The sequence below is a fragment of the Rhodnius prolixus genome, unplaced genomic scaffold (assembly GCF_049639745.1).
Source record: "Rhodnius prolixus isolate KJV_2025 unplaced genomic scaffold, Rpr scaffold_17, whole genome shotgun sequence".
Taxonomy (NCBI): domain Eukaryota; kingdom Metazoa; phylum Arthropoda; class Insecta; order Hemiptera; family Reduviidae; genus Rhodnius; species Rhodnius prolixus.
Genome location: NW_027411626.1, coordinates 3,988,658 through 4,003,813, shown reverse-complemented (window position 1 = coordinate 4,003,813; position 15,156 = coordinate 3,988,658). Strand labels below are relative to the sequence as shown.

Here is a 15,156-nt window from a genome sequence, read left to right as displayed (position 1 = left end):
TCTTTTGCTTACCAAACATGAAGTATTTCATGCCAAATCTTGACACATTCCTTATTCACACATACAGGTCAACTTTTATTTGAAATACTTTCCCAGAAAATTAGATTACGACACTTATTAGGAAAGAGAATTGTTAAACTTCCCTCTAATGTTTTATTATACTGTAAAGTACGGTCGTACTTTAAAATTATTAGACTGTCATTACTGTTAAAAAATAGTAAAATGTATTGCTGAATTTCCTAGGTAGACAAAATTCTTAAAAAAGAAACAATCAGTTCACAAAAAAGCTTTATTTGCGGTTTTTCTAGAGTAGCTTTTTTTAAAAATAAATAAATAAATAAAAGGCGACTTTTCTCTATATTCCATCTTATAAATTACGGAATATTTTGTTGGGCAATTCGCCTTAGCGCAATTTTATGGAGGAATGAAGGTGAGCTTCACGCTAATATTTAATTCCGTTTACCATTTTAAAAATAGGGTAAAGTTCCTGAGAATTAAATATGTTAGCCGGGCGCAAATGTCGCCAATTGTGGACCAAACGCGAGCCAAGTCAACGGAATAAAAGTCGAAAAGGTTCAACTATCAACAAATATTAATGAATTGTAAAGAAAACAGTTTTATCCAGAACTGTTTTTCGCTTGCGCCCGGCTAACGGAAAAGTACCTTAAATATGTTTTAAAATTCGGAATTTAAAGAAATTTGTGTTAGAACTGAGACTTGTAAAATGAAAAAGGTAAGTGAGTGTTCACACCTGACTTATTGTTTTTTAATTTTAATTTTATTATTGTTTTTGTTTAATTCACTTGGTTTCCGGGTTACAAAATTGTTTAGTTGGTTGCACCTGAATTTGTGTGATTCATCTTCCCCTCAATTTTCGAGGACTTTTTTAAAACGTCAAATGCAATTTGTCCTGATGAATCATTACATATGCAACGACGGCAACGAGTACCACTACAAAATTTCTCTAGAAATTACGTATTACTTTTCTACATTCAAGGGTTTATGAAAAAATTACATAAACGAATGTTAGGCCCTTAAAAAATCTAATTGATTGAGAAATTTAATAATCCTGAGTTAGCATGTAGAATGTTGCAAAAACAAAAGTGTTAAAAAAAATCTTTCAAGTTGATAATTCAATCTCTGAATATGGATGAAAATCGGAAGAAAAAAAGCATATTTGCTAAGGCGGATTAAAACTTTGGTTTATAAAACATTGTTCCTTTAACATTTATTTAACTATGAATATTTAATTATTATGAAATAACTTAATAATTTATTAAATAACATGTTAATGCAGAATAATGAAAACCTTTAAATTGAGAAATTAATTTAATTGCTTTTGTACATCAATTTCAATTGCATGAAAAATTAGATATATGATAAGAATTATCAGTTTTATTACATAGTAATGGACACATCCTGGTCGGTCCCACTTTGTGACATCATAGAACTCATGTACATGTATATTCTTGATAAGGATAAAGTGTTTCTGTTTTCGTGGCAACACAAGTTTGAAACAAATAACGTTATTATTATAATTATTAAATAATGTGATGCGGAATACTGATTAGAAGTACAAATGATGTGTGATGCACAACAGATTAGAAGTAAAAATCAAAAGTTACATACAGCCGAATGTCAAATTTGTCTCATTCAAGGCTTAATTTTACTTTTCTTAAAACTATAACGATGTTTCATTACCAATACATAAAAGAAAGTTATTTTTAAAAAAAAATCGAGTAAACGTTGAATATATTCAAAAAATACTTTGAAATAAAATGAATTATTATTTTAAACTATCAATTTCTTTTACATTAATGTTCAAAGCTTTATTATCAATGAGTGTGCTTGATACTGTTTCATTTTCATCACAAAAATAGGTTTCTTTCATTTTGGTCTTATGAAAGACCGATATAAAAACAATGATGCAGTAAAGAAAATGTTTCTTTGCATTTAATCTGTTATTAAATCTCTACTTACTCAACTTTGTATTAAAATATAAAAGTGCAAAAAATAATTCGTAGAAATTGCTACAACTTAAAACAGATTCCCATAAATAATGTTCATTCCCAGTTTTAAGGCTGTTGATTGTGGCCTTCCGAATCGTTGCAACAAAGTTCTTTTAGTGGAGCAAGATGTACACATTTTTAGAGTACACAATAGAGAAGATTGAGAACATTTCTTCATGACTTACCTCCTTCCTGAATACTTTTCATCCATTTCTCTCAAACGATATCTGTCAACTAAGGTTTAGTGAAACAGCTCGAATTTCAAAAAGCTTAGTCAACAAGTTTTCTTGAAAGGCCTAGATTTTCTTAGAGCATTCAAAGCTTGAAGAGTTAGTTTATCGTCAAAATATAGCAATCGGTTTCCAGATGCAACGTTTGAGCTACAAGTTCTGGATCATGTGTTTCATACTTATCTAGATTTACAAAAACTTGATTTTTGCGCCACTGTTTTATTATTATCTCAACAATAATTATGAAAATGATCACAACAGAATAATAAAGATGACGACTAAATTTGCAATAAAAAAATAAAAACAATTTTTAAAGAAATCCTTTAATAAAATCCCATATTTACATAATCACTGTATTATCCCAAGGTCAAATTATAATCATTCTCTTTTTTAATTTTAATTAAACATTACTGACTGCTTTCCAGCAACATATTTATAATAAGATTGTAAATTTTGTAAAATAAATTTCGATTATCTCATCGCTCGTTTTTACGAAGAAATAAACCTAAGTAAATATCATATAAATGATTTCGGTAACTAAAGCACTGTAGCTCAGCCAATGCTTAATGGTTGCGATTTCCCTAGGTGCCATTTGTTGTCAATTTGCTAAATCCTGTCGTTATAACAAAAGAGAAATTAAAAATCATTAGTATGACTTTAAAACAAGTATATTGCAGCTTATAAGAAATAAATGTTAAAAATCTAGTGATAACACCCATATGCCTTATTTTACTACAATATGGGGGTTCTAACACTTTAAAACATATTTAATTCTATGTATTCCAGCTTAAAACTGCACATTACACCGAAATGAGCTTTAGAGATACCTTCATGAATTTGGCGAAAAGAATTATTTAAAGGAAAGTTATAGATCTTCATTATGTAATGTAAACAAGTTTGGAAAAAATCGTCAGAGGTGTTTTTGAAAATCTCAGAAAAATGAAAAATCCATATATTGCAGTGGTATTTCCGATTGTGGAATTTTCTCAAACATGAAACTCGTACAAAATGTATTGACACCCCATCTCATATTTAAATATAAGTAACACATTAAACAAATAAATCAATTTAAAAAACAATTCCAGGTTTGGTTTTTGTCGTAGATACGACTTCTACGTTTTGTACTTCTTTAATGGAGAATTTCAATTGACCTGAGATTTCTTACAACGTTGGATTACATTGTATAAGCTTTTTTTTTTTTTTTTTTACTGACTTCTGGTTTGTATTAGATATCCAAATTTAAAGATGAGAAATGCACATCTTCCACTCATAGTAAACATTAATGAACCAAAACAACAAGATATATAATAATAGCAAGGTTTTAGGGAAAGGATTAGCTATGCGGTTAGCATACTGGACTCCCACGCGGAGGTCCCGGGTTCGAATCCAGCAGCTGACCCTTAGATTTTCTCTTCCTAGGAGCTTCTTACAGCTCACTGTCCGGTGATGGACAGTGTTGTCTGTAACGAGAGAACACTGTCCGGAGGCCGGCAGTGCACTGGAAAAAGCTCCGGGCGCTAATAACCTCAGCTGTTGATGCGCAAAAAAAAAAAAAAAAAAAAAAAAAATAGCAAGGTTTGCTTTACCTGTAGAGGTGCACAATTTCGCTGTTTTACTCAAAGGGTAACAGTCTAAATCCTCCTCTTCTTCGCTGAAAAAGGTAACAACCTCTTTTGGCAACATTTTTTTTTTTTTAAATATAATATAATAACATTAATATATTATTTTGTATTCAAAATAGAAATCTTACAGATTATTCCGTTTCCTTTTGTGATTCGAGCTTCTAAATTCTTGTGCAATGCTAGGAGTAGAATTATTTTTATCTCTAAAACATATTCAATCCCCTGTCAGTGTCAATGTTAAAAAAAAAGAAGAGAAAAAACAAACAAAAAATAAATTAATAAAAAGTTTGTTCCAAGTTTGTTAGGCAATTGTAGATTCTTAGGTCAACTCTCTTGTTATCAAGTAGGAAATAACATTTTAAATTTTTTTTATGTTTCCAGCTGTTCGCAAATATAGCAATGATATCATTGATTATTTAAACTTTAAAAACAAATTGAGTAAACAAGCAAACTAACTTTAATAATCGAAAAACATCAACTTTTTTATTACTCACTCTTTGAAGTCTACTCATTTAATTATAATTATATTTAATATTTTTATACCTAAATCAATTCTATCTACATATCACGTTTTCAGGATGTATCATTCTCAAATCTTTCCATGAACTCCAAACGGTCCGTCGACCTTGTTAATTGGCGTAATTCATCATATTTTTAATTGACATTTTAATATTGAATAAATTATTAAATTAAATTCGCATTTCTGTTGGTGATCCCTTAGATGAAGAAACCGTGAAACGCATCACGTGATGTAAAAACTGTTCAGAAAAAAAAAACATTTGAAGGAATGCAATCGATGTATCGATGCAACAATACTTGTAAGGCGAATCTACTGTAGATGTGAATCTACTGGGAAAAGTGGTTACTGGGAAGGGTACGTGAGGTTGCACACAAAATTTATAATTACCAAGATAGCAAAACCACAAAACAGATTCTATTGATCTGTCCACTGTACAGTGAAAGCTATTTATCTCTTAACTGATAAACCAAGAATATGTTAAATTCTATCAGCAACCAACAAGTCAACAATAACCAAATATAAAACATTTGAAGTTGTATACCTTTCAGGCGAAGGTAGCAACGTCTGTACCGTAGAAGGAGTATTGCGCTTAAAGTCAGAATCTGATTCCTGTTCATTACAATCTGACTTGAGAGAAACATTTGAACTGGTCAATTCTGAGAAAGTGCGCTCAGATAGAAGACTAACGACCATTTCATAATTAGGAACGTTGCTTATACCGCCGGCAGGCATTCCTCGGAGATCTTTATTGCTAGTAACATCTTTTACTGGAGTAGTACATATCGTCGAACAATTACTGGCTAGCAGAGCCTTGTCAGACAATGAAGCGCTGGTTTCCATTGAATCCTGTTTTCCTTTGGATAACTCCAGTTCAGGTATGATTACTGAATCAAGTAACGATTTAGCCATTACCAACATTGCCTGAAAAAAGTTACTTGTGTCAAAAGAATTAAAACAATCAGAAGCTTAAAGAAAATCGTGGGCACTAATTTCGAGAAAATCTCTGCAAACTGGAAAAATTTAATGCAGTGCTTCCATCCAATCAAGGATTTTGATGAATAACTTTAAGGTGTTTAACTGAAGTGCTTTTTTCTTTCATTTGAGCTAATAAATTTGAATTCTCTGCAGTTTTCTTTTTTCTTAATTGCTACGGTACATATTCTAAAATCTCCTTAACAAAAACCACTTTTCCCCAGCAAGGAAGCCTTAAAACGGCTATTTCCTCCATGTTAAAGTAATTCATACCGAATTCCTGCAAATGATTTCAATAAAGTATACCGCCTAGGTATCTATCTACGAAGTACGCAATATAATCTTTAAGTTGCTTAATTAAAGTTTTATAACATTGGCAGGTAATGTCCAGTTACATCGTTCTCCGATTCTCGTATGACTTACCTCACTGGTGGAATTCTCATGGGTGGTTTTTCTTTCATTTTTTTTGTCATTCCACTTCGCCAATGACGCTTTAAAAAGTTTGTTCATGCACAACTTGAACTTACTATGTGAACTTGTCACCGAAACACTTTTTAATGCAGTAGAAACAGCCCACAATAATTTCTAAAAATTAATAAAAAACAAAAAAGTTTCTTAAAAATCAATAATATATATATATAGTAGAGCAAACATCTTAAATGAACATCCACGGCTTCATTTTCTTGAAAAAATGAAATAAACAAAGGTGCCAGATCTCAAGGATGACCGGCCTCCGAAAGTGCAACAGATCAGAACAGCTTTTACAATTTTGTTTAATTTTTCTAATTAAAACAAATTTTCATTTAATTTGAACATTGTGTGAATTAGGCATATCTCTTTGGTTAATATTTTTTTACTTTCCCTTACGATTTTTTTTTGGGAACATCATTCCAGCGTGGCTTTGAGGAAAACTATGACGTCATGTTTCCTCAACTAATTTTTCTCTATATGAAGGGAAAAATAAATAAATATAATAAACTAAGGAATGAGAAAGCTGAAAGTGTTCATACAAGAATTTCTCTTCTTTGAAGTATCAGTCTTAATCATTTCAAAATTAATTAAATTAATACGTTTTTCTTTTCATTACTGATTGCTTTGTTACACTTCATTCACGTTTTTGTTACACTAAAATATATCTCCGTCTTCAGCGTTACTGGCGCTTACACACTAAGAATAACCACTCGCCAAAATAACTCTATCTTGAATATCAATAAATAAATCAAAATCGAACACGATCACTCTTCTAATCTTCCAATATGAGAAACTTAAGAAATAGAAAAAAAAAAAAAGTGGTAACGTCAAAATATTATCCAGTTACGATTACTAAAACATCCATACAAACAATTCTATCATTTTACCCTTTTGACATGTTTATCCGATGAATCATTGTTACGTTCTACAGATTTGTTTAAATCGCCAGCAAATTCTAAACTCTTTCTGCAATTTCGTGGTTTTTTCTTGTCCTGTGGTGATGGCAATTGCTGCTGTGGTAATTTGGTAGTACGAGGACTGCGCATTGACAATCTGCGCCAAGTTCGCCTCCTCTTGTCACTAAACATATTGTTACATACATAATTAGATCATACATAATCATAAAGAGTGACCAGTAAGTTTTCCAGTTTAAAAACATCACTTAGTAATTTTCTCCCAAAAATATTACTGTCACTATCCTATGTTTCAAATAAACGTTATTTGAAATTTATTACTCCTTTGCCATTGTAAGATGTCTCACAGAAGGTGGTTAATAAGTTGCAGGAATGGTGAGTAGGTGAAAGTTTCTTAAAAGCTCACTATGATGTTATTTCAACTAAACCGGACAGCAATGGTCGAGGCTCCTGAAGGATTCGTATAAAATCGAAAAATTCACGTGTATCACACGAATCTGCAAGGTAGCCTATGTAGGTTTACTCATAAATAAGTTGAAACGTTCCTCCTCCTGTGAAGTCAGTGCAAAGCGGTCAGAGTACCGCTCTTCGGAAAAACAGGCGATGCAGTTTAAACCTAGTATTAAATAAAGTGATAAGCATAAAAATTAGGAATCTTACTCTTGAGGAAACTGCTGAAGCTTTTTTTAATTAAAAATTACGAAATCATGAAAAATCTTATAAAGACCTACCTCGGATATTATTTTAACAGCAACATCAAATCCCAAGTTCTCGGCAAGTCTAAATGGAATGTATAGTTTAGATCTTATCAAAATTTTATTGGTATTGACATCGGAAAATTCAAGAATAGTACTTTTTCTGATTTTTAAAAAGGAATACGCTCAAGAGAATTGGAGACATATTCAGTTAAAAAGAAATCAAAAAGATAACTAGGACGATTAATCAACTTACGCATCTGGTGTCCTGTACGGGTTATTCTTCTTTTCTTCGTCAGGGCTTTGGAAGAGAGCTCGTTTTGGCTTCAAAGGAACTGATTTTATACCCTTGGTAATGATAAGATCTCTGTAACAAGTGTAAGAAACTTAAAAATTCATGGTTAGGGTGGCAAAATCAAAAAGTATTTCGTTGAGGATATCCGAGCGCTATAGCGGATGTAGGATAACCTACAAAAAAAAAAAATCCTGAAAAATCAATTAAATAAAATGGAAGTTCCAGTTATTCGATTTTGACAGAAACTTATCTTCGTCTCTCCTGAACCAAACAATCAATCAAAAGATCTCACCGCGATTTTCTGTTTTTGAGTTATATGTGTGGTAACAACCATTCATCAATTTGCAAAAGCCATTTTTTTGTTTTCAAAACGTGTATTTCAGGTGAAAATTCCGCTCGATCTTATTAATTTAAACTGGATAAGGAAGGCCTAATCTTATTTAATCGATCTGTAGTCTACCTCTCAAACATTTTAAAGTGTATTTTTTTCTTTTATGATGAAAACATAATAAACATTAATTTAAACTGGATAAGGAAGGCCTAACCTTATTTAATCGATCTGTAGTCTACCTCTCAAACATTTTAAAGTGTATTTTTTTCTTTTATGATGAAAACATAATTAAAACTGTCCGGTAGGACAGTTGTATAAGGGTTGACCATCAAAAACTGCACGAAAAAGTGTAACGTTGAAAAACACCCAACTTTGACAATTTTTTTCTATTTTTCTATAAAAGATAAAATTCCCAAATTTTCTTTAAATCTTACTCCAAATTCTCCTTTATAACTATAATTTTTTTGCAACCACCCAGATCTAATAAGTTTCGAGAAAAAAGTTGCCGAAAATGAGCAAAAACGGCTTTTTCAAAAAATGTTCTTGTTCTTGTTCTTCTTCTTCTTGTTCTTGTTGTTACCTTTTTTGTAAACAACGTAGCGCCTAAACGCGTGAACCGATTTTCATGAATGAGGTGTCATTCGATTCGGAACTTTATGTAGATGTGCCTTTTGGGGGTCTCGGCCCTGTACATCGAATGGGAGAGGAGTTAGCCCCCTTTATGTAAGGCCCCCTCCAAAATTATTATTACTAATTACTCTGTAAATCTTGGCCCTATTTTGATAAAATTTGGTAGGATGATAGGGTTAGGGCTCCCCTACCTAACAATAAAGCGACGATCTGCTCTTACACTTGTTAAGGGGAAGTATAGCAATCGTTTCAAATTATCGACACGTGAGCCGATTTTCATGACTGGAGTGTCAATCGAATCGAAATTTTGTACAGATTTGTACTTTAAAAGTCTCGACGCTATGCCTCATAAGGAGGGGAGTTTGCCCCACCCAAATAAGGCCCTTTCTAAAACTATTATTACCAATATTTCTACAAAGCTTAACCCGATTTTGATAAAATTTAGCACGAAGAAGTGATTAAAGCTCCTCTACGTGGCTGTGAAGTGCCATCATGCTCTTACACCTACTAAGAGGAAGTACTGCAATCGTTAAAATTATCAATGAGTGAACCGATTTACATCAATGAATTGTCGTTCGATTCAAAATCTTTGCCTTTTAGAAAGAAGTACTGTAATCGCAGTTTATTTTTCTTGCTCCTCTTAAAAGGAAGTACTGAAATCGCAGTTTAATTTTGCTATTTACGTACAAATACCTTCCTATTTTATATAAAAAGGCTTTCTCAAAAAAATTGTTATTGAGGATGGTTTGGGGACCGCAACTATAACCATTCTTTAAAAAGATCTCTCCAGTGGTAGTTACGGTTCCGATTTAACACCTTATCAGGTTATAATGATAGAATAGCTTATTCCAAATTTTAAAAAAATCCAATCTGTAAAGCAGATATGTAACTTTGCTAATAGACAAAAAGGAAAATCTGTCCAAAAGGTACAAAAATCTCCTTAACAAAAACTTACAGTTTAAAAAGTTAAGTATAAGGGTTGATTAAACGCCAAAAGGTACACAAATCAGCAAGTACCCAACATTTCATTAATACTTCATTGATATTATTTAAGTAATTTTACCGCATTAATTTTCATTAATATTTTTTAAGAATTTATTAGATGTCACATACCCTTATGCTGGCCAGTTCATTCATAATAGTTATAATTGTGATAAAATGTATATTATATCTTCGTATAAATAGGTACTTTATTTTAACTCTATTCCAAATTATTCTTCTGATTCTGAAGTTGTCACATATACATGCATGTTAAATTAGAAAAAGACAAATTTAGAGTCGGCTACTGTTTAAATTTGAATCACGGAGGATTTAAAGCAATATTTCAGTCTTGAATTCGTCTTACCGAAATATTCGTGAGGACAAATAACACACAGTTAATAACAAGTAGATTATTCAACATTATTTATTCATTTCTCAATTGTAATTTAATTTAGTTCCCCTAATTTTACTTATGGTAAAATACTGGAATAATTAGCTGTCCTAAAAATATGCATATCTTATTTATTTTATATTACATATACACAACATTGTGGGAAGAACACCTAGATGGAGAATGTAATTGAAGAAAACTATATTATTTGCGATAAAGCCAGATAATTATTACCTATTACTATAAACGTTTGACTACTTCATAAAATAACAATTACTTTAATCGAAGAATGAACTTAAACCGACGATTTTTATTTAAAAATAAAAATAAATAAAATCATTGATGTATGTTGGTGTGAGCAATTTTTTAAAAAAGTTTATGAATTTTTTAGCCTCATATTTTTTTATTTTTTATAACGTTTTCTTTTTCACCTGTAATCAATAGTTTGATTATTATAGATAAATAGATATTACAGTCAATCTAAGTTAAATGGTGTGCTACTTGAACAAATATTTTGTAGATGAAAATGGCCAGCATAAGGGTATGTGACATCTAATAAATTCTTAAAAAATATTAATGAAAATTAATGCGGTAAAATTACTTAAATAATATCAATGAAGTATTAATGAAATGTTGGGTACTTGCTGATTTGTGTACCTTTTGGCGTTTAATCAACCCTTATACTTAACTTTTTAAACTGTAAGTTTTTGTTAAGGAGTAAACATTAATTTAAACTACCTTTGAAGTAAGAACTGTTTTGACGATGCTGGTTGGCCTAGTTTGGAAACCTGATCAACTGAAAATGTGCTTTTCCTTCTAGCTAAGTATGACAGGCGAGATCCGGGACTTGTTGCCCAACCGTTGCATCTGTAAAACAATTGCATTATTGTGGGGATAACCTCTTCAATCTTTGTATGTAATAACAACAAGGAATTTAGGAATAAAAAAATAAATAAATAAAACCTCCTTCTTTTCTTGGCGGAAGCCGTGAGATGGACGTATGAACTTGGATCACTCAATGTGGACACCGTTTCACACGGAAGATATTTTTCAATGTAAAGAGCTCCAAGTCTTTCAAATTCTTCACAAGAATGGTCCACGTTTAGACTGCAACAAAAAATAAAATGTGACAAAGTTATACCTTTTTGTTACATCAGTTAGTACAGTCCCGTCCAATAACGTCTAAATACGACTTAGGCCCATAAAGTAAATGTATCGTACAAAAACTAGAACTCCTGGAAGGAACGTCAAAACCGAGGAGAGAAGTATGCACGCGGCTGGACTCCTAAAGTTGATAAGAGGATGTATCTAAGGGCAATACTTCTGACTAAGAGTACAGCACGAAACGTAACGTATTTGAACATACACCTACACTGATGGTTCAGCTATGAAGACAAGAGGAAACGCTGTGGAAGGTATTTACAACACCAAGTTCCAGATCTTAGAGCCTGTCAAACGGTTAGCTTCAAATTTCGAGGAAATAGTAGCTGTAGCCTTGAGCCTCGAGTAGTTGTGAGAAAGGCCTCCATCGCAGATTGCCCTTCTCTGTAAATTCACCGACTGATATAATTAACGTTAACTCGATGGCAGACAGTGAATCAAATGGTGTTTTTTAATGTAGGAGAAAACTCAGCTTTAGGCTGAAGTGTCGTCCTACAGACATTATTGACAGAGAAAGGGAACAATAAGACGGAACGTCGGACTAAAAACTGTCTTTAATTCCTAACAAAAGAGGCCGACTACCGCCGACGTAACTAGGAGAATTCTTGGGTTGTTTTCGGCTTGCTAAGGGTCTTGACTACTTACAGCCCCGCCTTTTCCAAAATGGAATTACTACACCTCAAAATTTGCCCAAAACTTTTAACCGATCGAAAAATGATAATGATGGCAACACGATAATATTCTTAAAAATAAGGCATCTTTACCAATAATCGGTGCGATATTAATTTATCAGTAAATACTATAAAACATGAACAAGTTCTTCTCTTTGGTCATTGAACGATTACCAAATTAAAATATTTCACAATTTGTCAAAATTATTGTCAATATGAAAAAATATAATCACTTTTGATGATTATAGAGCCCTATTAAAAATTAATAAATCTAATAATCTGTTCCCGAGCTTTCTTCAACTAATAATGTATGCTTACTTACTATACTCCACATGGCCTGCTTTCAGTTTGATTATTTTCTTTCTTCTTGCAAGTATCACCTTCTGCAAATAAAATATACTTGTTATACTAAAAAAAGGGGTAAATAGTAAATTAAATCAAAATAAAATCTCCAATCCATAACTAGATTTTGTTCTTCCAAACAAGCTTTTTGTTACAACTTATAATAAATTAATAACCAATACACCCCTTGGAATCAGAAGTATCAAGAAGTGCAACGTCTCTGGCCATAAGCCTTACCTAGAGGCTACATCAGCTGTAACTGCAACAAGCGAACACATATCAACAGAAAAACTCCTACGCTATTGCACCTCTCCTGGTGTTCGCCTGCACAGTTTAAGGTTTCAGCTAGTGAACCGACTTCACACATTTCAAAACAAAACTTTTCGTAACTGCTCTAAACGCCCACTGGATCAGCAGAAACACACCATTTCATTGTCGAACATTCAAGATATTGGCCACCAAACTAACAGACCTCTTTTAACAATCTCTACCGTTTTCTCAGGTATCCAGTATCCTTTATGCGAGGCCACTTCTTCAAGACTGACACCTAGACTATATGAGAGCTTTATTGGTTATTTGATACCAACACCTTCATCATTAGGTGTAAAGAGGTAAGTGAACTGGCCCTTATTTTATATTTTGTAATAAATGCAATGCTGATATGATAAAGATTCATTGTAAGGCTACCTCATCTACATCTTGAAAAGGAAATGATTTTACAGCAATTCAACGACATAAGAATAGTCACAGTCAAAACCATTATCATCGCATGCAATTGAATATACATAAAGACTATCTTATTACTGCAGGCAAACGTATAGATGTTACAATTATATTACCTTCAGTTTGTACTTTACTTGAAGTAATGAACAACTGGACATCTTCCATAGAAAAATAAACACTAACAGGCTCAACAGGAGGTCGAGGTATACCATTCAGACAAGATTTTATTTTTTTTACCATGTCTTCATATATTCCCTGAGTATGGATTGCATTTTGTTGCAGACTGACTCTATGTCTACCACTCCTCCTCTTGTCAGGAGAAACTGAAGTAAATAAACAAATAATTAAACCAAAACAGCTTATGAGCGTAATTAAAATAACTTTTCAATGGGTTTGGATTTCTTTAGATTTTTAAAAGAACACTCATATTCATTCATGAAAAACATGGAATAACTTACGAAATATATCATCATCCGAGCAGTCGTCCTCAAATTCATTTTTTGACTCCATTTTTCAAGTATCAATGAGCACGTTTACCTTTAGACAATCCTTATGATGATGAATTACAATTGAACAGAGTAAAATAGATTGTAGCATGTCGTCATTGAACAAATAAACATAATACAGTTATTTTGATAAACATTAAATAAATAAACTAGTTTAAACGGGAAATATAACATAAACAATTAACCCGAAGTATTCAAAGCATCACGAACCAAAAAACCTCCCCATACATGTTGCATACACAATTCAAATTTACTGCGGGATTCATCTACAATTATGGCTGTGCTTAAAAAGAGCATTTTGATAATCGAACAATCGAAACATAATCTATTTTAAATTACCTAAACCATCGATATTTTAGCTATCAAAGAAATTTACGTTATGTGAATTTGAATTTGTTGCTAACAGAAAAAGATGTTTTAAAAATACGGCGAAATAGTAGAAAATCAAAGAATACTTGTTTTATTTACGAATGTACGCGAATTTTAATGTACGCATAACAAGATATTGTTTCTACTTAACAAAAACTTGAAAAGTTGACAATAATAGTTATTAAACGCAAAAGGTAGACAGATCAGATAATACCCAACATTTCATTCAAGTTTAATTGGTATCATTTTAGTAATTTTGCTGCTCTAACTTTTCATTAATATTTTTCAGAATTTATTACATGTCACCGATCCTCATGCTGGCCATAAAAATTGTTGTTGAAACCTAATAACAAAATTACATTACATTTTCATAAATAATTAAGCACTTTATTTTAACTCTATTCTAAATTATTCTCCTGATATATCATAATGATGCCCTTTCTTCCGAGAAATCACATACCCTTGCACATTAAAATTAAAAAAGACGTTAGTGTTGCTTATTATAGAATAGGAATCACGGAGTTACTATTATAATAACATAACTATAATAGCTATCTCCTTAACAAAAACTTACAGTTTAAAATGTTAAGTATAAGGGTTGATTAAACGCCAAAAGGTACACAAATCAGCGAGTACCCAACATTTCATTAATACTTCATTAATAGTTAAGTAATTCTACTGCATTAATTTTCATTAATAAGTTATTTTTTAGAATTTATTAGATGTCACAGACCCTTATGCTGGCCACTTCATTTATAATATTTTTTTGTTATAATTATTTATTTATTTTTAAATAAAAATCGTCGGTTTAAGTTCATTCTTCGAATAAAGTGATGTTACTTTATGTAGTAGTCAAGCGTTTATAATAATAGGTAATAATAATCTGGCTTTAGCGCAAATAATGTAGTTTTCTTCAATTACATTCTCAATGTAGGTGTTCTTCCCACAATGTTGTATATATGTAATATAAAATAAATAAGATATGCATATTTTTAGGACAGCTAATTATTCCAGTTTTTTACTATAAGTAAAATTAGGGGGACTAAATTAAATTACAATTGAGAAATGAATAATTATAGTTGTATAATCTACTTGTTATTAACTGTGTGTTATTTGTGCTCACGAATATTTCGGTAAGACGAATTCAAGACTGAAATATTGTTTTAGATCCTCCGTGATTCAAATTTAAACAGTAGCCGACTCTAACTTTGTCTTTTTCTACTTTAACATGCATGTATATGTGACTACTCAGAATAAAGGGCATAATAAAGATAAATAGGAAGAATAATTTGGAATAGAGTTAAAATAAAGTACCTATTTAAT

The 15,156-nt window shown here is 31.6% G+C and overlaps 1 protein-coding gene across 3 annotated transcripts; it reads right to left on the bottom strand.

The window, feature by feature from the left end:
* Positions 1-2,547: 2,547 nt before the first annotated feature.
* mi (cyclin E-interacting protein minus) lies at positions 2,548-13,742 on the bottom strand. Of its 3 annotated transcripts, none has more exons than XM_074139149.1 (12): positions 13,417-13,742; positions 13,075-13,281; positions 12,216-12,276; positions 11,025-11,168; positions 10,800-10,928; positions 7,690-7,800; positions 6,712-6,904; positions 5,777-5,938; positions 4,923-5,302; positions 3,990-4,064; positions 3,826-3,909; positions 2,548-2,852 (listed from the first exon to the last, which is right to left on the bottom strand). In XM_074139149.1, the coding sequence occupies exons 1-11, from the start codon at positions 13,466-13,468 to the stop codon at positions 3,852-3,854; spliced, it is 1,572 nt and encodes a 523-aa protein (XP_073995250.1). In that variant the 5' UTR covers positions 13,469-13,742; the 3' UTR covers positions 2,548-2,852; positions 3,826-3,851. The 3 variants fall into 3 exon arrangements, with proteins under 3 accessions (XP_073995250.1, XP_073995248.1, XP_073995251.1); XM_074139147.1 differs by having other exon boundaries at positions 3,826-3,890; XM_074139150.1 differs by lacking the exons at positions 2,548-2,852; positions 3,826-3,909 and having other exon boundaries at positions 3,997-4,083.
* Positions 13,743-15,156: the final 1,414 nt, after the last annotated feature.